This window comes from Semicossyphus pulcher, unplaced genomic scaffold, assembly GCF_022749685.1.
Source record: "Semicossyphus pulcher isolate SPU_LCO1_2020_fin unplaced genomic scaffold, fSemPul1.0.p SCAF_20, whole genome shotgun sequence".
Lineage (NCBI taxonomy): Eukaryota > Metazoa > Chordata > Actinopteri > Labriformes > Labridae > Semicossyphus > Semicossyphus pulcher.
In genome coordinates this window covers 22,738,303-22,766,154 of record NW_027211694.1, presented here as the reverse complement: position 1 = coordinate 22,766,154, position 27,852 = coordinate 22,738,303, and the positions used below count along the sequence as shown (strand labels likewise).

The 27,852-nt window shown below is 42.2% G+C and overlaps 3 protein-coding genes across 4 annotated transcripts; all 3 read right to left on the bottom strand.

The window, feature by feature from the left end:
• Positions 1-25: 25 nt before the first annotated feature.
• LOC138599892 (uncharacterized) lies at positions 26-11,107 on the bottom strand. The gene is made up of 3 exons (XM_069671647.1): positions 10,996-11,107; positions 7,099-8,745; positions 26-2,835 (listed from the first exon to the last, which is right to left on the bottom strand). The coding sequence occupies exons 2-3, from the start codon at positions 8,741-8,743 to the stop codon at positions 1,217-1,219; spliced, it is 3,264 nt and encodes a 1,087-aa protein (XP_069527748.1). The 5' UTR covers positions 8,744-8,745; positions 10,996-11,107; the 3' UTR covers positions 26-1,216.
• Positions 11,108-12,826: 1,719 nt separating this feature from the next.
• Positions 12,827-18,071, bottom strand: LOC138599603 (E3 ubiquitin-protein ligase TRIM39-like). The gene is made up of 2 exons (XM_069671346.1): positions 17,966-18,071; positions 12,827-15,455 (listed from the first exon to the last, which is right to left on the bottom strand). Exon 2 carries the CDS (start codon positions 15,451-15,453, stop codon positions 13,816-13,818), a length of 1,638 nt encoding a protein of 545 aa, XP_069527447.1. The 5' UTR covers positions 15,454-15,455; positions 17,966-18,071; the 3' UTR covers positions 12,827-13,815.
• A 1,533-nt stretch (positions 18,072-19,604) lies between these two features.
• Positions 19,605-27,333, bottom strand: LOC138599348 (zinc-binding protein A33-like). Of its 2 annotated transcripts, none has more exons than XM_069670973.1 (2): positions 27,289-27,333; positions 19,605-21,537 (listed from the first exon to the last, which is right to left on the bottom strand). In XM_069670973.1, the coding sequence occupies exon 2, from the start codon at positions 21,521-21,523 to the stop codon at positions 19,886-19,888; it is 1,638 nt and encodes a 545-aa protein (XP_069527074.1). In that variant the 5' UTR covers positions 21,524-21,537; positions 27,289-27,333; the 3' UTR covers positions 19,605-19,885. The 2 variants fall into 2 exon arrangements, with proteins under 2 accessions (XP_069527074.1, XP_069527073.1); XM_069670972.1 differs by lacking the exon at positions 27,289-27,333 and adding an exon at positions 23,380-23,456.
• Positions 27,334-27,852: the final 519 nt, after the last annotated feature.

The window sequence follows — 27,852 nt, the reverse complement described above, 5'->3', positions numbered from 1 at the left end:
GGGAGACGACCCAGATGCTGACTAACAGAAAGATATTTAATGAACAAAGAGTCAAAATATAAAAGCAGAACAAAAGTCTTCATACCAACAAAAAGGCAAAACAAAAGGCTCACTTCATAATCCTGGCAACCAATAATCCAAAGGAAAATAAGGGGGACCAAAAAGGTGCAAACACAAGTTGAAACACATCGACAGGTGGAGCAGGGTAGAAGTCAGACGAAGACGAACTGGCACAGAGAGAGGAGAAGACAAAGCCGAAAGACACTGGGGAGGTGAGGGTAACCAGGCTCACTTAGAGGAGTTCATGACAGAAACATCAGCAGTATATGTGTGTCGGGACAGCAGCATGCAAACTGATGGCACACAGCAAAGCATTTATAACCCCAGCTCATTTTCAAAGCCCGTCCTTAGATGGGCCTCAACATCAAATACACAAACGACGGTAATAAAGTATCCTTACTTTTTATTTGTATTTGTTTTATTCCTTTTTTGTGAATATATTTTATTATATTTTATATGTCTCTTATATCTAATATTAACCCTTTTAATTGGAGCCGCCCAGCATAAGAATTTCACACAGCTGTACTTGTGTAACCGGAGTGGCGATAAACGTCTTGAGTCTTGGAAACACATGCTCATTAATAGTTACGTATGTAGGACACAGACAGACCAACACATGACACAAACAAACAGGACTCTCTAGGACCGAGTTTGATTTCTACAAGTCAGGTACTCCACATGTTGATCCTCCGAGCAGACAAAACTGTTTGTTCAAATAATGATTTATATACGGACGCCATTCAAGCCCCTCCAAATGCTCTTCATGTTACTGAGCCTGAGACTCTTAGTGGAACCACGAGGTCACTGAGCACCTGAGGAGCCTGATTGTGCAGGAATCTCTGGGGAGTTTCAGCTCAGCACGTTTAATGAAATTATCTGAACTATTTCATTTCATAAGAACGTGTTTTTATGAAATGAAAATGTATTATTTATGTCCTCATATGAAGGTTTGTTGTTTTACATGTTGCCTTGTTACACAATAACTTAAAGGTGAAATCATAGAGTGCATTAAACTACTGGCAGCAAGCATGGGCAATTCTTAATATAGTAAGTTTGATTCACTAGAACTCAAACTAATGAGAAATCATTCATGCTCCTCACCACATCATGCAAACACAGATTATCTCACACTTAGGTCAGGATTAATCTGATGTGTTTATGTGGTGATGCTGAGAGGGGCAGAGTTGTCACGAATACAGGGACATAAGATGGGGAAGAGTTTCTCTGTGAAGTCACAGCCAGTAAAGGAGTAGATGAGAGCTGCTGTATTTGCATCATAAAATGAGACCAGACCCTCCTCGTAATCCACGAAAACCCCCACCTTCTGAGGCTTCGACTTCAGAGAGGGGAGGACCGAGGGATCAGCAGAAGTTGTAAAGTCACTTCCATTCCTCAGCATTAAAGCCCAGAGGCCGGTCTGTGGGCTTGGTGTTATTGATTGTTTTCTTTTGATTGACTCTTTGGCAACTCCTATTTCCCATTTGGTCTTCCTTTTAACCTCAACCTCATAGTAAAACTTTCCCCCAGAAAAACCCTTCTTTCCCAGAACGTAATCATGAAAAGAAAATCTCTCTGGGTTGTTAGGGAGATTCTTTTTTTTTCGTTCACCAATACAAACGTTTTTACAATCATCAGACAGGATGAGAGATGGATTTGCTGTATCAGGATCCAGAGTGACGTCCACTGCATACTGCTGGACCCTCTTCAGCTCAGATTTGAGCTGCTTCTCCATCTCTTTACTGAAAGTCTCCTCCAGCTGAGCCACAGCCCTCCTCACAGTCCCCTCATACGACGAGTGAACTCTGACCTCTGTCCAGTCTTTGGTGGGTGGAGCAGGGTTCAGGGATGGGAAGCTTTGGAGGAACTGGAGGTGGTCTTCAGTGTGTGAGAACTGCTCCACTTCAGCGCCTCTCTTCATCAGCTCAGAGATTTCCTCTTGCAGCTCTTTGATGAAGCCTTCAGCCTGTTTCTCTTTTTGTTTCTGCTTCTCATCAATAAAGTCGAGGAGCTCAGCCAGCTCTCTCTCAACAGTCTGGATCAGAGACCTGAAGACCTGCACACTGTCTGATTTCTCTGCGTCTGCATCGTCCCTGCTGAGCTTCACTGACTGTTCCATCTCCTGTATCTTCAGTCGTCTCTCCTGGATCATTGTCTGTATCTCAGCCTCGGTCTCTGCCAGCTCAGACTTTTGCCCTTCATATTCTTCCATTAGAGGAACGATGCGATGAAGCTTGTGATTTGACTCAGTGCAGCTGACACACACACACATCTGATCAGTCTTGCAGAACAGCTCCAGAGGTCTGTCATGACTTTTACACATTCTGTCTTCCAGGTTCTCCACAGGGTCGATCAGCTCGTGTTTCGTCAGACCTGTTATTTTCTGATGCAATTCCAGGTGAGTCTCACAGTAGGAGGTCAGACACATCAGGCAGGACTTCAGGGCCTTCGCTTTGGTTTCTGTGCAGACGTCACACAGAACATCTCCAGAGGTGGAACGACTTCGGACTGAGCTCCACCTGGCTTTCTTTGCAGCTGACTGTCTGACCTGAGCGGCCATCTCAGATATGAACGTGTTGACACACAGCTCAGGTCGTGGATTAAGAACATTTTTACACAAGGGACACTCACACGGGTCGTTAACGTCCCAGTGATGTGTGATGCAGGTCTTGCAGAAGTTGTGTCCACATGGTATGGTGACTGGATCAGTGAACACATCCAGACAGATTGAACATCGAAACTGCTCTTCAGAGAGGAGACAGCTGGCAGCAGACATCTCTAGAAAAAGAGGGGAAAACACAAGAGGGGTAAAATGAATCAACCTTTAAATGGCACATGTCTTAAGTGATATTTTATTTAGAATGAAAGTGACCAGAATCCCAATCCCCAATCTCAATAATGTTGAGAATTTGAAACAAAAACCTCCAGCAAGTCTTTGTTGTGTGATCTGATAACGCTGTTGATGTGTGGGGGCGTTAAAAGCCATGTGGTCGGGTAGGTAGTCCCGATTTGGGGTTAGGGTTACCCCCCTACCCTAGCCTTAATCCCCCATCTTCCTTACTCTCTCTTCTCTCCTTTCTTCCCTCATGAAAGTGAGGGAGTAGGGGGAGGTAGAGCATACAGCCCGACTCGGCACGGGTGAGTGCTAGCCCCGGACAGGGTACCTCGCCCTGGCTCTGCCTTCCCCGTCTTCTTTCTAACACACCTCTCTCTACAACGTCTTCTCTTTCGTGTTTAAAACATTGTTGTAGTATCAGTGTTGTCAACACCTGGAGCTCGTATGAACGGAGCCTGGGTCTGTTGAAGTTGACAATGCTGCTTGGGTTGTGGTGACGACTTAGGGCCATGTGGAAGGTTAATTATAAGTATTGGGACGAGGGCACAAGGGGAGGGGTTTCCTCACTGAGCGCTTAACCTTATCATCAGGACACAGGTATCTTGTGTCACATAACAAACAAATGTTTTTTCCACTTTATAGCAAAATATTTTGGCTCTACACAAATTAAATAAGGTATAAGAAAAAGAATTAATGATTTGTGAAAAAGTATCTGTAATTAGAAAATACATTGCATTGATTCACACCTGTAAATCTGCCAAAGGTAGCTTAAATATCTGTGTATTACATAGTGTAACTTTAAACAGTACTAAGGAGCTTATTACAAGTATCTCTGGATGGCCAGCAGTCCAGGGAGAGGATACAAAGAAAGAAAGATGATTTCAAGTGAAGGCACTTTCCTGATTTTGAACGACAGCAGTCCGTTACTTTAAGAGGTGATAACCACGAATAAGCTGCCAGTCAGGCAGGTCTATCATATCCAAACATCATGTAGGCATGTATGAAAAAAGTCAAACCCAGATGGTACCGATCAATGACAATCTATGGTACCGATTTGTTATATGTTGGGTCTTGACCATGATGATGAAATGATACGAAAATGATAACACGTACTTCAATACCAATCAGAACAGGTACACAGTATCTACTGTTATCTCCAGGTGAATCCGGTCAACCTCACAGTGTTTGCTGCCATCATGTGGCCATGAGAGGTCACTGCAGAAGGAGTCTTCACTCATTATTTAGCAAATACAGGAGTTCATATCGAACATTGAACACACGATTTTATTTATTTGTGATCCGAGACTGCTTCATGCTGTACTTCATGTGAAAACGTGTTCTCTGTATTTAATGTATTTTTCATGTTGGACACAGTCTGTCTCTTTTATCCTCCTGTAAGGTTTTTTATACATTTAAACGTGTTTACAATTATTAAACATGTAACTCTTTTTGTGTTCATCAGAGAAACTTTGACACAGATTTACTTCACTTCCGTGAAACTTTCAGCTACGATGGCAAACAGGTGCAATTTCATGGACACACCTTTAAGTACTGACGCCTCTCTCTGTTTAAATACACTTAATATTATAAATGTTCAACTCACCTGTGTGCGTAAGCGACTCTGTGGCGTAAGTCAGGTAAAGCTTGATTAATCGATCTTCACTGTTTTACATGAAAACAGACGTTACAGTTCTTCAGCGATGAGGTTTTTTAACTTTCATTTCCGGAGTGTGACGCAGAAACTCTCCTCGTCCTCTCCCGGTGTCGCTCCGCCTCTCACTCAGGTCTGGATCAGACCTCAGATTAAAACACTGCACAGCAGGCAGCCACAAGGAGACAGCATTTGTCTCCAGTCACTCAGAATCATCAAGGTTATATAATACAGTGTCAAACTGGGTCACTAGTACCGAGGTGTTCTGTAGAGGACGGCAGAGGAACTTGAGATTTTATAATGTTTATTTTATTTAAAAAATTTAGAAGCATAATCCCAAAGAAATTATCATAAATTCAATGACAATGCTGTAAATTTGAGAAGCCTGATGTTATATCTAATATTCCTATTTTCAATTTGTCATCTGTCTCAAACTATCAGCAACAAGTGTGTGTTTGTTTCGTAAGTCGTTTAGATTTAAGGCGAGTCAGTTTCTACGGAAGCCCTAAGCGGACAAGCATCCATACATTTTATTTACTCCGTGATAACGAGTCATTTCAGTTGTTTTCTCGAGATCTAACTTATTTATCTCGTTATCTTGAGATAACTAAGCTGAACCCCCGTAACGTCAGATGATCTTAACTCGTATCTCCAGAGCTGCAAAAGCACCAAACTAACAGAGAAACAGGCTGAACTGACCTCATCAGTGTGGGCGATGGCAGCGAGTCCTGCTCTCTAACATCACAGTGAGCAGCCTGTTGGTCTGTTTCCTACATGGACAGAGAATTATCCTGTTATCACGAGAAAACCAGAAAAATACGTGGAGATCTCAGAAACAAATGAAATGACTCGTTCACACAGGAAACAGGAGCAAATGAAATGTATGGATGCATGTCCGCTCAGGGCTTCTGTAAGTTGTGATGTTTAACATAAAATACAAAACACTGATTAGAGGTTGATTTGAAGGAATTCAGCTGAAAATGGAACAAAAGAAGTCAAATACAAAAAATATAATTTAAAGTCTCATTAAATCTCTCCACAGGCTTTTTTAGTTATATCTCTTCATACAGCTTTTTTAAACAAATACGTTAGAGCAGAGAAGAGGGGACTTGGCTTATAAAATATTTCATAGATATATTATTACAAAACGTTGAGATCCACTTTTCTAACACGAGTGAAAGTTGAGTCCGAATATTTAATGACAGTGAACCAACCGGACTGCTTTCATGATAACCATCTCATAATATCAGGCAAGCAAAATCTGAATCATGCAGCATCTCAGTCTGCTGTGTATGTTTCTTTCATCTCAGGTCTTTTTCTTTTACATTCAATGCTATAAAAGATGTTCTCATAATATGCAGGGTGTTAATTATTTCTCAAATTCTTCTAATCAACGATACATACAGTAAACAGAGATTTGATTCTTCTAAGAGTGATTTTCTTTGATTAGCTTACAATAAAACAAATCAATAAACAATAAATCATCATAAAATGCTGTGTGATTCATCAGTAAGTGTATGTTAGGATACATGAACTAAATAAAGACTAAAGTCCTGATTAAAGAACCAAAAGAATCTAGAAAAATTGAATTTCCTGGCAGACAAGGTATGGGAATGTTGAAAGCTGACATGAAAAAATCAAGAAATAGCGAAAATGTAGAAATTGCAAAATACTGCTGAAAGCTGTTGAATGACTGAACGCTGAATGTGGCTCTTTTATTTGGTTTAATAGTCTGTAAACACACACACACACACACACACACACACATATATATATATATATATGCACACACATATTCACACATATACATTCACATATAAATGTGTGTTCACCATGATATGTTTATTGCTGAATTAACTATTACATTCATGAACTGTTTATTTAATCTCATTCTGTGTGTCCTAACCCAGCGATGTTTGGAGTCTACACGCAGCTGAGAGGCCTGAGGTATCGAATATGGGGGGGGGGTTTATATAGATGAGATTAACTACTTTGAGTTTAGGAAGAAATAATTTAATGAGTTAGAAAATTTCGGACAAAGAAGAGAGCCCCTTTAAAAAAGAGACGACACCCCAAGATCGCTCTCTTGTTGTTTTCTCTCTCGTCTCTTCTGCCTTTTCATCCTTAACCCGTTCCTGCACCCTCTGCGACCCGGCAGCTGACGGGCGCCACACCCTGCCTCCGGACTTTCCTATACTTACAAATACTACTATATACTATACTAAAAAGCTGAATAATAGATGAATAGTTGAAAGTTGAATGAGTTGAAGTGAAGTATTTCCCATACATTTTATTGTAAAATAAATGTGCTGAAGATGCTGAGCAGTTTGATAGTTGAATGGTTTCTGTAGCACAAAGGATGAAGGCGTTGAATGAGACAAACGTACGGAAGAAGAATACGAAGTAGAAAATAAGTATAAAGAACTAAACAGGATAACAACAGTGTGGATGCTGAATCAGCATTCACACTGTTGTTAATAAACAGAACCTGAAGACAGTAAGACTTAATTCTGTGTCCTTCCACTGAGTTCAAATATGACCTTAAATGGTTAAATATCTAAATCTGTGACACTGACAGCTGAGACGATCAGAGGGGCTGAGTTTTTACCGTTGTTAAGGTCACAGGGACGGAAGAATGGGAAGAGTTTCCCAGTGAAGTTACACCCGATGAAGGAGTAGATATGAGCTGCTGCATCTACGTCATAGAAGGAGACCAGACCGTCCTCATAGTCCACAAACACCCCGACCTTCTGAGGCTTCGACTTCAGAGAGAGGAGGACAGAGGGACCAGCAGAAGCTCTGTACTCACTTCCATCCCTTAACCAAACAGCCCAGAAGCCATTCTTAGGGCTTATTGTGATAGATCCCTTCCTGCTGATCGACTCTCTGGCCACTCCTACCTCCCATTTGGTCTTCTCTCCAACCTGAACCTCATCGTAAAACCTTCCTGCTGAAAAACCCTCCTTTCCCAAGACACAAGCACAAGTAGAAAACCTCTTGGGGTGGACTGGTAGAACCTGTTTGGCATCTCCATATTTCACTTGTTTCCTGTCATCAGACAGGATCAGTTTGGGACTTGCTGTGTCGGGATCCAGAGTGACGTCCACTGCATACTGCTGGACCCTCTTCAGCTCAGCATCCATACACAGCTTCTTCATCTCTTTACTGAGTGTCTCCTCCAGCTGAGCCACAGCCCTCCTCACCGTCCCATGATACGACGAGTGAACTCTGACCTCTGTCCAGTCTTTGGTGGGTGGAGCAGGGTTCAGGGATGGGAGGCTTTGGAGGAACTGGAGGTGGTCTTCAGTGTGTGAGAGCTGCTCCACCTCAGCGCCTCTCTTCATCAGCTCAGAGATTTCCTCTTGCAGCTCTTTGATGAAGCCTTCAGCCTGTTTCTCTGTTTGTTTCTGCTTCTCATCAATAAAGTCGAGGAGCTCAGCCAGCTCTCTCTCAACAGTCTGGATCAGAGACCTGAAGACCTGCACACTGTCTGATTTCTCTGCATCTGCATCGTCCCTGCTGAGCTTCACTGACTGTTCCATCTCCTCTATCTTCAGTCGTCTCTCCTGGATCATTGTCTGTATTTCAACCTTGGTCTCTCTCAGCTCAGCTTTCCTTCCTTCATATTGTTCCCTCAAGGTAACAATACAATGAAGCTTGTGGTCTGACTCAGTGCAGAACTGACACACACACTTCTGATCGGTCTTGCAGAACAGCTCCAGAGGTCTGTCATGACTTTTACACACTCTGTCTTCCAGGGTCTCCACAGGGTCGATCAGCTCGTGTCTTTTCAGGCCTGGGATTCTGTGATGAGGCTCCAGGTGAGTCTCACAGTAGGAGGTCAGACACATCAGGCAGGACTTCAGGGCCTTCACTTTGGTTTCAGTGCAGACGTCACACAGAACTTCTCCAGAGGTGGAACGACTTCGGACTGAGCAGCTGCTGGTTTTCTTTCGAGCTGACTTTCTGAACTGAGCGGCCATCTCAGATATGAACGTGTTGACATGAAGCTCAGGTCTTCTGTCAAAGATCTTCTTACATATAGGACACTCACACCGGTCGTTAACGTCCCAGTGATGTGTGATGCAGGTCTTGCAGAAGTTGTGTCCACATGGTATGGTGACTGGATCAGTGAACACATCCAGACAGATGGAACACAGAAACTGCTCTTCAGAGAGGAGACAGCTGGCAGCAGACATCTCTAGAAAAAGAGGGGAAAACACAAGAGGGGTAAAATGATTTAATCTTTCAATTGAAGATCTCTTAAGTCAATGATTCCTAAACTGGGGGGGACTGGAGTAATAGTGGGGAGTAGTGGGGCGCGGCAAGACTCAATTAAAACAACGCACACAGTTCTGCACTGCTAACCAAGCTTGGCCGATTTCGTGACTGCAGGCAAACATAAGGCTGACGATGAATCTATACCAAACGTCACAACTACTAACACAAAGACCATGAAATATGAAGAATCATATCTCTCCCTCGGCTTCACCTGAACAACGGGGGGTAATGAAGAGAGACCACAGTGTTGCTGTGCCTCAAGCTTCTCACAGCAGGAAGACTTATCCTGTTGAAAAGTCATGGAAAACCGGAAAAGGTGAGTTTTCCTTTTGCACATGCGCACATAGCTATTGTGACTGTCAAACTGTTCATGTTTCAGCTCTATACTCAGCTGTCGTGCCAAACAGAGTGGCTTTACTAAAGTTGCATCTGTGTCATCGAATGCTTAATTCGATACAGAGTTCATTCATGTAAAAAGCTGCACACTATAGCTGAGGAATTAATACGACCCTCAGTGAAACTTTTGGAATGGGTCCAGCAGGTAGCCGCTGCTGTAGCTGCTGCTGTAGCTGCTGCTGTAGCTGCTGCTGTAGCTGCGATTTTTGCCACTGACAGGCTCAGATCGTTACCCCAGGTGTCCAACAACATTACGAAAATGATCCCTACAAAAATCGTCCTTTATTTAAAGAGTAAGATCCTTTTTGTGTAACCAGGAACTCTGGTCTTGGCCGCCTCCTCCGCTTGATTTTGGGCACATGAAAGAATGTCTGCAGCACAGCCCTGTTGATCAGAGGGGGGGAATCCTCTGACGTGGTTACACAGCGTTGTGTAGTGTCCGAGGGATCAACCCTGGACACATCAAGACAACCAATATCGGGCATCAACAGGTAACTCTTGGCAACACAGACATTCTTCCTCTGTGGGCATAGGGTCACAGCACCCACAGGAACACCACCAATTTCCTGAGCTTTGCGGCCTGGCAGCAGCTGGTTCACCCTCTCTCTCTCTCTCTCTCTCTCTCTCTCTCTCTCTCTCTATGTCCTCGTTCTCTCTTCAATTTCTATGAGCTCTTTGCCCGTATATTGTCGCTCAAATAAACAGGGACGGCCATCGAATTCAAGTGCCTCATCTTCGTCGAGTTCAGGTAAATATTCAGCCATGGCTTTTGATATATATTCTTGCTGGCGGTCCTCTACGAAAACAAATCCTCTCTCCAACTCAAGCTCACGTTTCCACCGTCCTGTTCCGCTAACACCTCACACCCGCGAGATTTCAGAGCGAGACTTCTCCTTGAGACTTCTGTTTCTGGTTACACAAAAAGGATCTTTTAAAAAAGGACGATCTTTTTCAGGATCCTTTCCGTAATGTTGTGTAGTGAGGAGTAATGGGGGGCTTGAATATATTTTTATCTAGCAAAGGGGGGCCCTGCAGAAAAAGTTTGGGAACCACTGGCTTAGCCTACATTGTGTCATCAGAATCAGAAATACTTTATTTATGTCAATCATTTCTGAACCCTGCAGTTGGTGTGAAATTATTGGGACTAAACCTCTGAATACATTCATGTTTATATATAACATTAAACATTTAGATTTAAATGTAATATTTAAATTGACCATTTATGTTTTTTAGAAGAAAAGTAAATATGACACAAATATTGCTGTACTGCAGAAGAAGATTAAATCATATACAGACTATTAACTTGTATCCATTATTAAACAAATACAGGAGTTCATATCGAACATATAACATATGATTTCATTTATATATATATTTTTGGACATGTTATGCCTTTATTAATAGAGAGAGGACAGTGGATGGTGGCGGAAACGGTGGAAGAGAGAAGTGGGGAGTCGGCGAGGGCCGAAGGTGGGAGTTGAACCCGGGACTTCATGTGAAAACGTGTTCTCTGTATTTAATGTATTTTTCATGTTGGACACAGTCTGTCTCTTTTATCCTCCTGTAAGGTTTTTTATACATTTAAACGTGTTTACAATTATTAAACATGTAACTCTTTTTGTGTTCATCAGAGAAACTTTGACACAGATTTACTTCACTTCTGTGAAACTCTTTCAGCTACGATGGCAAACAGGTGCAATTTCATGGACACACCTTTAAGTACTGACGCCTCTCTCTGTTTAAATACACTTAATATTATAAATGTTGTACTCACCTGTGTGCGTAAGCGACTCTGTGACGTAAGTCAGGTAAAGCTTGATTAATCGATCTTCACTGTTTTACATGAAAACAGACGTTACAGTTCTTCAGCGATGAGGGTTTTTTTAACTTTCATTTCAGGAGTGTGACGCAGAAACTCTCCTCGTCCTCTCCCGGTGTTGCTCCGCCTCTCACTGCACTCACATCAGTCACCTGTGGCTCCAAAGGTTCAGTCTGCCACATGATTACAGAAATAAAGTTCAGCTCTAAATGTTCAGTGTAAGATGTGTTTCTCTGAGTGTTTAATGACAGTGAGCAAAGCGTCACATGTCAGCAGGTTTCAGGAGAGAGATGATGTTCTGGATCAGACCTCAGAATAAAACACTGCACAGCAGGCAGCCACAAGGAGACAGCATGTGTCTCCACTCACTCAGAATCATTAAGGTTATATAATACAGTGTCAGACTGGGTCACTAGTACCGAGGTGTTCTGTACAGGACGGCAGAAGAACTTGAGATTTTATAATATGATTTTATTTATTTCAAAAATTTAGATAATGCATAATCCCATTGCATCCCATGCAGCTCATTAAATCTCTCCAGTCTTTTTCTGCAGGGAGAAATGATCCAAAAGCTGCCTGCAGTCAGCTCCTCATGAAGAGTTTAGTAGACACACTGACGCCACAGCGCTCTGTTGTTTCTCTATTCAAACAAAGATGTTAGAGCAGGTAAGAGGGGACTCGGCTCTATAAAATATTTCATAGGGATAAATTATTATAAAACTTTGAGATCCACTTTTCTGACACAATGAGTCAAAATAAAATCAGATTATTTTGTGACAGTGAACCAACCGGACCAGTTTCAGGATAAACACGTCATACGTGACAGCAGGTTTGTGTTGGAGGCAAAATCGGAATCATGAAGCGTCACAGCGTCACACATGAGAACTGATGTAAAATGTGTCCCATGTTTTACATCTGTTGTCATATTCACATATTCGACACAAAGGAACACACCACAAACTGGCAACGAGAGGGAACACACACAGGGTGTACATACACAGACGATCAAGGGGAAACAAGACACAGGTGAGTGTAATTCGGGCGGGGTTTACACGTGAGGCCGGAGACACAGGAAGCAGGGATCTGAAAGACAGAGACGAGGGGAAGTATTTCAAAATAAAACAGGAAATAACAACATGAACATGACCTTTGGGAACTTGACGGACTGCATCACCTGATTTATTTTCCATTACGGTTGAACTGTGAATTCGACCCTGAGCCATCAGGTTATCAAATAACAGCACAAACTTCATTGTGGTGCTTTTGAGCCCGGGTGCTAATTGTTACATATTTCAGGTGTCTAATAGATTATACAGTGATTTATGTTGAGTTTCAGCTTAGCAAATTTAATGACATGATTTAAACTTAACATATTTCATTCATAAGAACGGGGAAATTATGTGTTTTCATTGCATAAAATAGAAACTGTATGTCCTCATATGAAGGTTGATTGTTTTACATGCTGCTTGCTTACACAATAACTTAAGGCTTCACGAAACTATTTGCAGCATGAGAGGTCTAAAACTGTGTAAGACTGTTTTTTATTTCAAACTGACTCAAATTTTATGTAGGAATCTTATGACATCAGTATTTTGCCTCCAAAGCTTCCTCCGTATGTTGCTCATTAATCTTTAGTTATCCTGAGCCCTGAAGAGAAAAGCAAACAGTTTAAGACATGAGTTTCAAACCAAGCTGCTGGACTGCAAATGATCTGACAGCTGTGAGGAAAGTGAGAATGATAACACAGAGGAGCATCAAACTCAGGTATCCATCAATCAATCAAACTTTATTTACACCGAGAGATCTTTGAGTGGCGGCCCGCTTTTACATCAAGTCGATTAGAGGAGCGAAACAACAGCAAAGAGATATAAGAAACAGAGAGCAGACAATTCAACAAACAAAAAGACTTCAACATTTCACCCAGGGAACATTAGGATAGATACATTCAGGTCATGAAAGACAACAAGTTGATTTGTGCAAAAAAAAGGTCTAAAACTGCGTCAATAAGTGGAGACAACACGATCGTAGAGTCAGAAAAGTAATGAGAGAGGGTGAGATAAAAATCCTCTGAGGGAGGAAGCAGCACAGAGTAACACTCTATAGATACAAAACAGTAAGTACTAAGTTTCTCCTAAAGAGAAGACGACCCAACCCAATCATATAAAATACACTAATGTGCACTAAAGACATCGCCTGTGATAAATCTAAAGATGGAGTTAAAGACAGTCCAGAAGTTTAAGGGTTAAGAGTGCATCACTGTTATCCAAGACTGACACAGAAACTGCCTCCAGAACCCTCCAGAACCCTCCAGAACCCGGGAAAGATGATTTTATGTCTGCAGAAATATTTTGTCTAAAATAATTATGAAAATTTAATGTGAGTTTGTCTTCCATTTGCCAAGATATTAAAATTCAGCGTCTCCCATGAGTATCATGAGTCTGTTTGTAAAGGTGAAGGTAAAAGCAGCAGTGAAGAGTTTATATTAAAGGACAGTCTGCAAAAACTGTAACAATCAAAACAATAACAAACTGTGGAGTTTGATCATGGGAGCTGTTGTCTTCATCATTAACCAACCAGCAGCTGACGTGTCTCAGGCTCCAAAATGTTTCCCCGGAAGACAAACAAGATAAACTCTCCACTACCGTAAAGAAATACCTTTTATCATGGGCAATTATTAATTGAGTTTGTTTGATTCACTAGATCTTAAACTAATGAAAAATCTATCGTGTTCTTCACCACATCATCCAAACACAGATTATCTCACACTGAGATAATCTAATGTGTTTGTTTTACAGGGGTGATGATGAGAGGGGCAGAGTTGTCACCTGTATCATGAAAGCAGGGAGTAAAGATGGGGAAGAGTTTCTCAGTGAAGTTACAGCCGGTGAAGGAGTACATGAGAGTTGCTGTATCTACATCATAGAAGGAGACCAGACCCTCCTCGTAATCCACGAACACCCCCACCTTCTGTGGCTTCGACTTCAGAGAGAGGAGGACACCAGGGCCAGCAAGAGCTCTGTACTCACTTCCATTCCTCAGCATTATAGTCCAAAGACCTGTTTTTGGACTTGCTATCATTCTTTCTTTTCTTTTGACTGACTCTTTGGCTACTCCAAAATTCCATTTCGTAATACTTTTCACCTGAACCTCATAGTAAAACTTTCCTGCAGAAAAACCATCCTTTCCTAAAACATTACCAAATAAAGAAAACCTCTCTGGGTTGTCAGGGAGACTCCGTCTAACACCATAATATACTTGTTTCCCATCATCAGACAGGACGAGAGCAGGATGAGCTGTATCAGGATCCAGAGTGACGTCCACTGCATACTGCTGGACCCTCTTCAGCTCAACATCAGCACACATCTTCTGCATCTCTTTACTGAGTGTCTCCTCCAGCTTGGCCACAGCCCTCCTCACAGTCCCGTCATTTGACGAGTGAACTCTGACCTCTGTCCAGTCTTTGGTGGGTGGAGCAGGGTTCAGGGATGGGAGGCTTTGGAGGAACTGGAGGTGGTCTTCAGTGTGTGAGAGCTCCTCCACCTCAGCGCCTCTCTTCATCAGCTCAGAGATTTCCTCTTCCAGCTCTTTGATGAAGCCTTCAGCCTGTTTCTCTCTTGCTCTGTGCTTCTCTTCGATCATACCAGTGATCTGAGCCATAAGTGTCTCAACAGTCTGCATCAGAGCAGTGAAGACCTGCACACTGGTTGCTCTCTCTCGATCTGCATCTTCCTCGCTGAGCTTCACCAACTGTTTGATCTGCTCCATCTTCAGTCGTCTCTCCTGGACCTTCTGCTGAATTTCAGCGTTGAACTTCACCAGTTCAGCTTTCTTTACCTTGTATTCTTCCATCATGGGAACATAGAGATGTGACTTGTGATTTGACTCAGTGCAGAACTGACACACACACATCTGATCGGTCTTGCAGAACAGCTCCAGAGGTCTGTCATGAATCTTGCACATTCTGTCTTCCAGGTTCTCCACAGGGTCGATCAGCTCGTGTCTTTTCAGGCCAGGGATTCTGTGATGAGGCTCCAGGTGAGTCTCACAGTAGGAGGTCAGACACATCAGGCAGGACTTCAGGGCCTTCGCTTTGGTTTCAGTGCAGACGTCACACAGAACATCTCCAGAGTTTGTCTCTTGTTGCATTGAGAGGCTGTTAGTTTTCTTTAGAACCGACTGTCTGACCTGAGCAGCCACCTCAGATAAGACCAAGTTGACCCGCAGCTCAGACCGTCTTTCAAAGACATCTTTACACAAGGGACACTCACACCGTTCGTTAACGTCCCAGTGATGTGTGATGCAGGTCTTGCAGAAGTTGTGTCCACACGGTATGGCGACTGGATCAGTGAACACATCCAGACAGATGGAACACAGAAACTGGTCTTCAGAGAGGAGACAGCTGGCAGCAGACATCTCTAGAAAAAGAGGGGAAAACACAAGAGGGGTAAAATGAATCAACCTTTAAATGGCACATGTCTTAAGTGATATTTTATTTAGAATGAAACTGACCAGAATCCCAATCCCCAATCTCAATAATGTTGAGAATTTGAAACAAAAACCTCCAGCAAGTCTTTGTTGTGTGAGCACTGAGCTTTATAAAGAATATTTAGGGCCCGAGCACCGACTGCAGCAAGGACCCTATTGGAAGCAAATTGCATAATAGGCGGTTTTAACATGCCCCAAAACTCACGAAGCTTTGCACACACATCGAAGTGGCGAACATTTGCGCTTGATATGATTCTCACTCATGGGTGTGGCGAAATGGCTCCATAGCGCCCCCTACACATTTTCAAAAGGGGGTCATCATAGAGGTTACTTTCACCTGCATGTATGAAATTTGGTATGCATGTTTACCATGTCAAGACCTACAAAAAAAGCCTCTTGCACCCATAGCTAAAACCTAACAGGAAGTCAGCCATTTTGATTAGATTTTTAGATTAAGGCGTATTTTTGGTGATTTACAAAGTTCATACTTAAACAAACTCCTCCTAGGCCTATCATCCAATCCTCTTAAGACTTTGTCAGCATTAACAAGACATTGAAGATGAAAAATTATCAAAAGCTTGAGTTTTTGTTAAGGGGCGTGGCCGTGGCTTGGGGTCAAAGATTGATGTTTTTTGCCATTTTGCCAAAAAACTGAACAAACGTTTGAAGCCCTGTTCATCACCGCTTTCGACTTTTATTTTTGTTTGTTTTCACATGTAAAGAAAGAACTGTTTGTGCATCAGAGGCCCTATTCATGTTTATAAAACAAGAGATAAGGGTTGTCCAAGAGTTTAAGAGTCCTTCAGGTGCCAAGACCCTTTGTGGGTGTGTGTGTGCTGACTGCACTGATTAGCTCGTCTCAAACAGCTGGAGATACAAGCAGTCATTATGAGACAGTAGATTTAAGTGAGAAAATGCTGAAAACGTCCCTTTTGAAAACTGCTCATTTTAAGGTGCAAAAGTAACTGTTATCATTAACACGATGATACTATGAGCATGTAGAGAGTTTGCTGAACACATACATGTGATTTTTATGTCTGTGATGCCAGAAATGTGGACCAAACAGCGAAATACAAAAGTGCTCCCAAGTGGTTTGCCCGAGGAAATTGAAGCCACATTTAACATTACGGTAGATGGAGTGTTTTTTGGCGCTCCTGTCGCTTTGAAGCTCATTGTGCCAAAACTGTTGATCTGTTTGGCTTCAAAATTTTATCAGCGGTAGAGGAGAAGATTTTCAACATTTTGAAGAATTATGAGTGTGGAGTGTAAATTGTGGGCTGAGGAGCAATTTGTTTGGAAGAAGTTGAAATATTTGAAACATCCCTCTCACTCTCATGATGACATCATCCACTCTAGCCCAGAACATTCCGCGCAATACACACTAATGTTAAAATCTGAAAGAGGCTAAAAACAGCATAAAACTTGATTATTCAAAAACTGCAAAAGATTGCAAAAAGTTAAATAGCTGAAAGAATTGTGAACATGTTAAAGATGAAATGAAGTCTGTGAGCATGCTGAAGCAGGAGCATTTCAAAGTTGAGTGAGCTGAAGATTTGTTTTCATTGTGAAAAAAGAAAGTAGAAAATGCTGAATATTTTAAAAAGTATAAAGAGTACAAATGTAAAAAGTAGAGGCAAGAATGTGCTGAAGATGCTGAACAGTTCGATAGTTGAACAATTTCTGTTGCACAAAGTATGCAGAAGGAGTAGCAAAGTGAAAAACGTACAGAAGATTAATAACAAGAAAAAGAGAAAATATAAAGAACATGATAACAACAGTGTGAATGCTGAAACACCATTCAATATATGAAAGCAGAACTACTGGAGGGGTTTATATTAATCTACACAGCACAGGTGTTCAATTTCCTGTGTTCACCTCCTGCTGGCTGATATTGTTTATAATTATGAAACGATAATGATGCGAAAATGATAACACGTACTTTAATACCAATCAGAACAGGTACAGAGTATCTACTTTTATCTCCAGGTGAATCCGGTCAACCTCACAGCGTTTGCTGCCATCATGTGGCCATGAGAGGTCACTGCAGAAGGAGTCTTCACTCATTATTTAGCAAATACAGGAGTTCATATCGAACATTGAACATATGATTTTATTTATTTCTTTATATTTGTGATCCGAGACTGTTTAATGCTGTACTTCATACTGAAAACGTGTTCTCTGTATTTAATGTATTTTTCATGTTGGACACAGTCTGTCTCTTTTATCCTCCTGTAAGGTTTTTTATACATTTAAACGTGTTTACAATTATTAAACATGTAACTCTTTTTGTGTTCATCAGAGAAACTTTGACACAGATTTACTTCACTTCTGTGAAACTTTCAGCTACGATGGCAAACAGGTGCAATTTCATGGACACACCTTTAAGTACTGACGCCTCTCTCTGTTTAAATACACTTAATATTGTAAATGTTGTACTCACCTGTGTGCGTAAGCGACTCTGTGACGTAAGTCAGGTAAAGCTTGATTAATCGATCTTCACTGTTTTACATGAAAACAGACGTTACAGTTCTTCAGCGATGAGGTTTTTTTCAACTTTCATTTCAGGAGTGTGACGTAGAAACTCTCCTCGTCCTCTCCCGGTGTTGCTCCGCCTCTCACTGCACTCACATCAGTCACCTGTGGCTCCAAAGGTTCAGTCTGCCACATGATTACAGAAATAAAGTTCAGCTCTACATGTTCAGTGTAAGATGTGTTTCTCTGAGTGTTTAATGACAGTGAGCAAAGCGTCACATGTCAGCAGGTTTCAGGAGAGAGATGATGTTCTGGATCAGACCTCAGAATAAAACACTGCACAGCAGGCAGCCACAAGGAGACAGCATGTGTCTCCACTCACTCAGAATCATTAAGGTTATATAATACAGTGTCAGACTGGGTCACTAGTACCGAGGTGTTCTTTAGAGGATGGCAGAGGAACTTGAGATTTTATAATATGTTTATTTTATTTCAAAAATTTAGATCGTGCATAATCCCAAAGAAATCATAAATTCAATGACAATGCTGTAAGTTTGAGAAGCCTCATTTTATATCAAATATTCCTATTTTCAATTTGTCATCTGTCTCAAACTATCAGCAACAAGTGTGTGTTTGTTTCGTAAGTCGTAATACAGGAAACAGGAGCAAATGAAATGTATGGATGCATGTCCGCTCAGGGCTTCTGTAAGTTTTGATATTTAGTATAAAATACAAAACACAGATTAGAGGTTGATCCGCTAAAAATGAAACAAAAGAAGTCAAATACAAAAATGTCAGTATCAGGAAGAAGACATGGACAGTCTCATTAAATCTCTCCAGTCTTTTTCTGCAGGGAGAAATGATCCAAAAGCTGCCTGCAGTCAGCTCCTCATGAAGTGTTTAGCAGACACACTGACGCCACAGCGCTCTGTTGTTTCTCTATTCAAACAAAGATGTTAGAGCAGGTAAGAGGGGACTCGGCTCTATAAAATATTTCATAGGGATAAATTATTATAAAACTTTGAGATCCACTTTTCTGACACAATGAGTCAAAATAAAATCAGATTATTTTGTGACAGTGAACCAACCGGACCAGTTTCAGGATAAACACGTCATAACTTCAGGCAGGCGAAATCTGAATCATGCAGCATCACTGTGTTAGTCTGCCGAGTATTTAAAGTAATCATCTCAAAGATTTTCATGTAGATAAATGTCTGTAAGTCTCTCTCTCTCTCTGAATGAGGTAACACAATGACTGAGCCTGTGGCCCACTGATGAAAGCCTTTACATTTGCAGAATGTAGTATTATTATGGACTGGGTGTCTGTGACGCTCAGATGAAGCAAACAGTCTGAAAAGGAAAGCGACCGTCAGCCAGGAAAATCAAGAGTTACAACCGGAGCCAACCGTGGACGTCACACATGCAGCTCTGTGTGGATATCTGGGGAGTGTGCTCCTGTAACTACCGTTTATCGCCATAGGTGCCGCCAAAGAGAACAAAACTGAGGTCTTTGAGATTATAACGTTAAGAACAACTTTTTGATCAGTGGGCAACAAACATGTTTTACACATCTTTGAAAAAAATTAAGAAGACAGGATGAACTGATTTCACGTGTCTTTAATCTCAGGTGTTTTTCTTTACATTCAATGTTATGAAAGATATGCAGGACGTTCTTCTAATCAACAAGGACTACATACAGGTATACAGAGAGATTTGATTCTTCTAAGAGTTAACTTTTGATTTTCTTAGATTAGCTTTGAATAAAATACAATAAATCATCATTAAACTGTATTTGTTAGGATTCATTAACTACAAAGAGCCAAAAGAGATACAAAGAACCTAAAGAAAGTAAGACTTAATTCTTCGTCCTTCCTGTGAGTTCAATTATCTAAATCAAGACACTGACAGCTGAGACGATCAGAGGGGCTGAGTTTTTACCGTTGTCAGGGTTACAGGGACGGAAGTATGGGAAGAGTTTCCCAATGAAGTTACACCCGATGAAGGAGTAGATATGAGCTGCTGCATCTACGTCATAGAAGGAGACCAGACCGTCCTCATAGTCCACAAACACCCCGACCTTCTGAGGCTTCGACTTCAGAGAGAGGAGGACAGAGGGACCTGCAAGAGCTCTGTACTCACTTCCATCCCTTAACCAAACAGCCCAGAAGCCATTCTTAGGGCTTAGTGTGATATGTCCCTTCCTGCTGATCGACTCTCTGGCCACTCCTACCTCCCATTTGGTCTTCTCTCCAACCTGAACCTCATAGTAAAACCTTCCTGCTGAAAAACCCTCCTTTCCCAAGACACAAGCACAAGTAGAAAACCTCTTGGGGTTGTCTGGTAGAACCTGTTTGGCATCTCCATATTTCACTTGTTTCCCATCATCAGACAGGATCAGTTTGGGACTTGCTGTGTCAGGATCCAGAGTGACGTCCACTGCATACTGCTGGACCCTCTTCAGCTCACATTCAAGCTGCTTCTTCACCTCTTTACTGAAAGTCTCCTCCAGCTGAGCCACAGCTCTCCTAATAGTGCCCTCATACGACGAGTGAACTCTGACCTCTGTCCAGTCTTTGGTGGGTGGAGCAGGGTTCAGGGATGGGAGGCTTTGGAGGAACTGGAGGTGGTCTTCAGTGTGTGAGAGCTGCTCCACCTCAGCGCCTCTCTTCATCAGCTCAGAGATTTCCTCTTGCAGCTCTTTGATGAAGCCTTCAGCCTGTTTCTCTCTTTGTTTCTGCTTCTCCTCAATGAAGTCGAGGAGCTCAGCCAGCTCTCTCTCAACAGACCAGATCAGAGACCTGAAGACCTGCACACTGTCTGATTTCTCTGCATCTGCATCGTCTCTGCTGAGCTTCACTGACTGTTTGATCTCCTTGATCTTCAGTCGTCTCTCCTGGATCATTGTCTGTATGTCAGCCTCGGTCTCTGCCAGCTTGGCCTTCCTTCCTTCATATTCTTCCATTAGAGGAACGATGCGATGAGGCTTGTGGTCTGACTCAGTGCAGCTGACGCACACACACATCTGATCGGTCTTGCAGAACAGCTCCAGAGGTCTGTCATGACTTTTACACATTCTGTCTTCTAGGTTCTCCACAGGGTCGATCAGCTCGTGTTTTTTCAGGCCTGGGACTCTGTGATGAGGCTCCAGGTGAGTCTCACAGTAGGAAGTTTGACACATCAGGCAGGACTTCAGGGCCTTCGCTTTGGATTTAGTGCAGACGTCACACAGAACTTCTTCAGTGGAGGAACTACTGCGGACTGAGAGGCTCCTGGTTTTCATGAGAGCGGAGCGTCTGAACTTAGTGGCCATCTCAGATATGAACGTGTTGACGTGAAGCTCAGGTCGTGGATTAAGAACATTTTTACACATTGGACACTCACACGGGTCGTTAACGTCCCAGTGATGTGTGATGCAGGTCTTGCAGAAGTTGTGTCCACACGGTACGGAGACTGGATCAGTGAACACATCCAGACAGATTGAACATCGAAACTGCTCTTCAGAGAGGAACGTGCAGGCAGAAGTCATGATGTTTGTCCACCCTGAGACAGAGAGAGATCAAATCTGATAAATCAACAAGGAAATTGATACATTTTTTATCTGTTTAAAAACATTTTTAAAAAGTGACATAATGTTCTCAACAGACACTGACAGTAGAGAATCAGGGCCAGGCATCACGGACAGATGAGAGAGACTTTTTAAAGTTTTGCATGTTGAGTAAAGTTGCATTAAGCTTTCTCAGGTCTGTCTGCAAGACGTCAAGAAAGAACTTTAAATGCTTATTTTTTCAATAGAGTTTGGTTTGACCATTCCTGATTCAATCTTGGGTCTGTAGAGTCTCCTGGTGCGAAGTATCATCTACACTGAAAACTTAACATTGAATTTGTATGTTATCTCACCACAGGAAAAATCCACTTTACTTTTAGTCTGAACGCAGCTTATGAGTAAATGTTATGCTGTAGTTTTTATTGGATCAAATACAAATACATTATTTTCCTGAATCAGTTTAACATAAAAATGAAGTCTATCAAGTCACACATGGGCTGAACTCTGTCTCACTACAGCGCTATGAAGCCAAAACAAACAGATGTTACTGAGATTTAAAGAGAATAAACAGGCTGAAAGGATGCTGAAATAACTACATCAGGATGCAGGTTTCTAAAAATTTAAAGTTCATGCTTTGTCAGGTCCGTCTGCAAGATGAGAAGAAAACAACTTTAAAAATGTTTGTTTTTCGAATGGAGTTTGGTTGGCGCTATGAACTCAAAATAAACAGATGTTACAGAGATTTAATGACGATAAACAGGCTGAAAGAATGCTGAAATAACTACATCATGATGCAGATTAGTTTCCTGAACCTGAATTGGTTTAACATAAAGGCAAATTCTATCAAGTCACACGTGGGCTGAACTCTGTCTTACTACAGCGCTATGAAGCCAAAACAAACAGATGTTACTGAGATTTAAAGACAATAAACAGGTTGAAAGGATGCTGAGATAACTATTTATGTATTTGATCCAATATAAACTACAGCATAACATTTACTCATGAGGTGTGTTCAGACTAAAAGTAAAGTGGATCTTTCCTGTGGTGAGATTACACACAAATTCAATGTAAAGTTGTGAATATAGATGCTAGTTTGCACCAGGAGACTCTACAGACCTAAGATTGAATCAGGAATGGTCAAACCAAACTCCATTCAAAAAAGAAGCATTTAAAGTAGTTTTCTTCTCGTCTCACAGACAGAACTGACAAAGCATGAATTTAAATTTATTACAAATCAGCATCCTGATGTAGTTATTTCAGCATCCTTTCAGCCTGTTTATTGTCATTAAATCTCAGTAACATCTGTTTATTTTGGCTTCATAGCGCTGTAGTGAGACAGATCTCAGCCCACGTGTGACTTGATACAAACAGTGAAACTGCCACTCAGCGGAGACAGATGGACAGGCGCTCCACAGCTGAAACAGAACGCCGCTAATTGGTGTCCATCAGAAAAATGCTGGTACTGATCCGAGCTAACAGCTCATCACACTGGGCACTGGTCAGCCTCGAGGAGCTGGAAGCAGCAGAGAGTAACTGCTGTTTTCTAATGTATCAAGAATACAATGCAGGTAATATATATATATATTTTTGCATTTTAACATTTTAAACTTTATTCTGTACATTTTGATGTTTTTAAAATACAAAAATTGAATCTTCCTCATTTTTTTTTCAACTTTATTCTCAACATGAACAATAAAATTAGAGCAATAAAATCCGAATACTTGGATTCTCCTCCATTACCAAGAGTAAACTGATAATGTTTCTGAGCATTGCTCCGACAGCACAAGTAAGTTTTAATGCTGTTTATTTAAACAGCCAAATGTAATCATTGTTCTTACCTCGGCCGGATTTTCCAAACACCTGAGACAGTTCAGTTTTCCTCGGAGAGAAACGGAGATGGTTGACTGGTTCACTCTCCTCGTTGGGTTTGACTGGAGGAATGTGAAATTGAGACACAGCTATTCTCCGCCTCTCACTGTGACAACTTTATTAACCCTTTCAGCTTTTCACATACACTGATTGTTTTAACCAAGCATTTAACTTCAAACTTCCGAGTCAACTTAACAACCATCAGCTCCAGAAGAAGCTTACGAAACCAAATATAATCTTTATTTTTTTATCACAGAAGCATCAAGTTACGATAAAAAAACTACTAAATGAAATAAACAAAAATTTGATTTAGATGAGACAAGAAAAACATATTTCAGAAGTATTTCAGAAGGGGGCTGGAGCCTATCCCAGCTGTCATTAGACAAGAGGCGGGGTTACACCTGGACAGGTTGCCAGTCAATCACAGGGCTGACACACAGAGACAGACAACCTATCATGCAAATATAAGGCCAATTTAGAGTCACTAATGAACCTAACCAGCATGTGTTTGGACTGTGGGAGGAAGCCGGAGTAGCCGGAGGGAACCCACGCATGCATGGGGAGAACATGCAGACTCCACACAGAAAGGCCCACTACGTCTGAACCGGGACTCGAACCAGGAACCTTCTAGCTGTGTGAAAACAGCGCTAATCACTGCACTACCGTGCCGCCCCTATCAGCTCAACGTAATTAAGATACAGGAAGTACAGGCAGCCGCCGTGACGTCACACATCTGTCAAAGTGCTCATGCTTTTAATCATTTCTACTTTAGCTCCTTTGTGACTGATCCTCTTCTGACCGACATCAGACAGAAGAGTGCAGGAGCTTACAATCTTCTTGCTGTCCGTCCCAAAGGTCAGAACTGAACTGGGGGAAAAGGCGTTAAAGTTTGCTGCTCCCTTTACATGGAACAAATTACAAAAATACCTGAACTAAAGGATCGTGTCTCATTGGATGCTTTGAAGGTGATCTTTAATAACTTGGAGGCAGACACATCTGGCTGCAGACGTTCTGCATAATATAATAATGATTGTGACAAATATTTACTGGTTTCACTTGTTATTTTAAAGCCATATATCTCCTATTGTATGTTTGTATGTACGGCTGCTCATTGTTGCTCTGAAACGCCTGTTTTGCCCCGGACACTCTTGAACGAGAGGTTTTTAATCTTGAGTATTTTTTACTGGTTCAAAAAAAGGTCAAATGAAATAAAAGAAATAAAATGATGCATAAATGTATGCACAGGATTCAAACTGTTACATAAAGATTCCCAAACTGTTTTTTGTACCAGGCTGTAAACATGTTTATCTCTGCTGTAAAGTTTTCCTGTTGCAAAAACAACCCCAGAAACTTTGAGGTCAGATATAAATCGTGTGATAAAGCCAAGAGGAGCTTTAAAAGTAAACAATAAGATGCCTGAGAGTCAGGATGAACAGGTGAGAGGTTCTGCTCACTGGATCATGTGACACCTACAGTGCTGGTAGACTGGTTACACAAGTCTGACACAACAAAGATCAAATCGTTTCTTATCAAATTCTGTTGAAATGAAATGATCTTCTTTATAAAATGACCTCTGGACTTCTGACTGGAGGAAGCAGCTGCTCGATTGTACGGTCGCCCGTGAGCACGGACGGAGGATTTATATCTCAGAAAGTTTTAAACTGCTCCTTTACAAAGAGCTGCGTGTCCGAGACTAACAACAGGAACACTCCAGAGGCCTGAACGTTCACATAAAAGGAGCCGAGTTTGCAGACATGAGACAGAGTCGCATATCTTACACTTATCTTACATAATGAGGAAGTTAACGCACACTCCAGCCTGAAAGCGACACAGCTGCAACCTGATAACAAATAATCAACAGCTGTGTGACAGCACAAGTCAAAGCTGACAATGTCAGGGCTCCATTATTGTGCAGGAGGAGAACGAACGATCTGTACATTCCATGAAATAATGTCTCAGATGTTCTGATGGAGCGTATCACAGCTTGAGCTGCAGCGCCGCCAGAGACAAATGGACTTAAATATAAATTGATATAAAAACATGATTCAAGGCCGTAAGAAGGCTTCCTTTCATATGTCACAAGTACAGCAAGGCTGTCGTGTTTCAGTCAGTCTCTGTTGCAGATGATTTCAGTGAAAAGCACAATAAGAATGAAGTTTTTCCTCCTCACGAGCCGCTCACTGAGCTCCAGGATCAGTCCCTTTATCAGTCAGTTGTCGTTGCCTGACGCGGCTGATCTCTCGATCTGAAACCTGCTCCAGAGCAAGTTAGGTCTCACTCATCGAGGCCGTTTTCTGATAACAAATGAACCATTGTCACAGAAGTGAAAACCCAGAGTTAACCCTGAAGTTACCTCGCTGAAGCCTGCTTCAGAGCACAGGTCTGTACTGCCAGAGTCCTGATGCAGGAACAAGGAGCCCCAATAAAACAGCCCTACCACCACCCCAACATTAGAGATGGGAGGTTCGACTCTTTTTACTCACTTGTATGAGTCACTCACTAATAGGGTCGGGTTTTCGAGTCAGTTGAGTGAGGCCGTGTCTACACGTACACGGGTATTTAGCGTCTGATTGGGCTAGCTTCTGGTCTAGCACTCCGCTAACATTAATGGAGATTAAATGTAATCGTGCAGCTCTTCTAGACCTTCTGACTGTGGAGCGAATTGATCAATTTCTGATAGTAGAGCGATTCCTTTCGCAGGTTTGTGACACTCGTTTTTTACATGATGTGTGTGGAAAAAGTGCTTTAAGTGCCCTGTTGGACCAGGAAGTTCGACCGTTAAAGCCGAACTGAAATGAGACGGTCTCGCGTCATCAAACTCTGCAACTCTGCTCCTGTTGCCTAGCAACAGGTTGCTAGCGGGCTAACTAGCTAGCATAACTAACGTCGAGTATGTTAACCTCCAGGGCCCTTTCGTTTTCTTAAACATGTGTGACGCTTCTATTCGATTGAGCTGAAACCAAGAAGTTTTACATTTTTAAAGTGTATTCCTCGGCCGCGTAAAAGTCCGCCATTATCATTTATGGTGGCGCACATGAATCTCGGGATACGTTGGGCCGTGAAGGATGCACCTGATGGATCCTTTGGAGCCCAGGAAAAGGAGGACGCATTTGTCGGCCACATCTGAAGGAGCCTTTGAATTGGGACAGCCTTCGACGCGCTGCTGTGACACAATCGGCCTTCAAATACGTCGTGGATTGGGACACAGCTATTGTCTAAAGATTGGCGCTGTTGCCAGGGGCTTGAAGCACTCAACCGGTTCCACACTGATTCACCACAGATGAGTGATTCGTGCGGTGGGGGCTCCGTGGCGTGTTGGGAGAGCAGGTAGTGACTGACTGACTGATAACTGGGGTCAGACCTTCAGCTCAGGGCAGGGAGCGAGCTCTGGGCACCGGACCGTGGTAGCGAGTACTGAGTTGAAACAAGCCCCAAAGCGGTGGTTTTTCTCACAGGGCGAGGCTTGTACGGTGGTCTCGCCTCAAATTAGCAGCTGGCAGGGGCTAGTAACCCACACACACACACACACACACACACACACGCTGGTAAAAAAAACAAACATGATAAAATACATAAAAACACAATAACAGGAAACCTAAAGTCCGTTTTAGCATCATTCAAACCGTCACCTGTAATCAGCAGCAGAGAGGAAACTAACAATCAGCAGGATCTTCATGAGGACAGTTTGATGGCGTGACAGACAAAAAAAGTTGTTCAGCCTGTTGGAGCAGGTCTTTGGAGAGAGGACAGGAGCTCAGATATCCAGAAGAGGAAGAGGAAGCTGTGAAATGTCTCAAAGTGTTGAAGTTGCTCTAAAATTAAAATGGATACAGATCAGGAAGTTAAACATCAACGATCAAACAGATCCCTTCACTTACATTTTACAGCCTGAAAAAGGAGATTTGGGCCACCAGGAAGACGTGTTTCTGAGGCCCTTCGCTCCTATGTCAGAGTGGAGGTCAGAGCTGCTGTGAATCTCCTCTTTACTGTAACAATAACGCCACTTCCTGTTGTTAAACTCCGCCCCACCCCCTTCTTGCCCTTCGACCTCCCAGCAGTCCTCTGCTCCTGTGCTAGTCAGAGGTGTGGCGGTTACTGTAGCATAACTATCTGTCCATCAGAAACAATTTCTCCATGACACATGATCCAGTTTCACCAGAATCAGAGATTAAAGTTTTGGTGTGTTTTTTGTCGTTAAAAGGTGCACGGCCCTGTGAAACACTCTGCTAAGGCTGTGTCTATCCTGTCGTGGTGTGATATTAATTGTTATTTAAAGTCACTATCTGATCTCTCACTGTAAAGAATAAAGATGTTGCACTCAGCGCCCCCTACAGGCCTGGAGGACTTCCATTGTGACGACTGGATATGCAGCGTTTTTCTGTCGTATTTGTTTGGTTTGCGACTTTGCATCGTTTGCATTGGAGCTGCTCACTGTTATACTA

Coding starts and splice junctions, on each gene's coding strand:
- LOC138599892 (XM_069671647.1), bottom strand. CDS start 8,743: ATGTCTGCTGCCAGCTGTCTCCTCTCTGAAGAGCAGTTTCTGTGTTCC. Junction 2,836..7,098: donor CAGTGTCACAGATTTAGATA/TTTAACCATTTA, acceptor CTCTTTTTCTAG/AGATGTCTGCTGCCAGCTGT.
- LOC138599603 (XM_069671346.1), bottom strand. CDS start 15,453: ATGTCTGCTGCCAGCTGTCTCCTCTCTGAAGACCAGTTTCTGTGTTCC.
- LOC138599348 (XM_069670973.1), bottom strand. CDS start 21,523: ATGACTTCTGCCTGCACGTTCCTCTCTGAAGAGCAGTTTCGATGTTCA.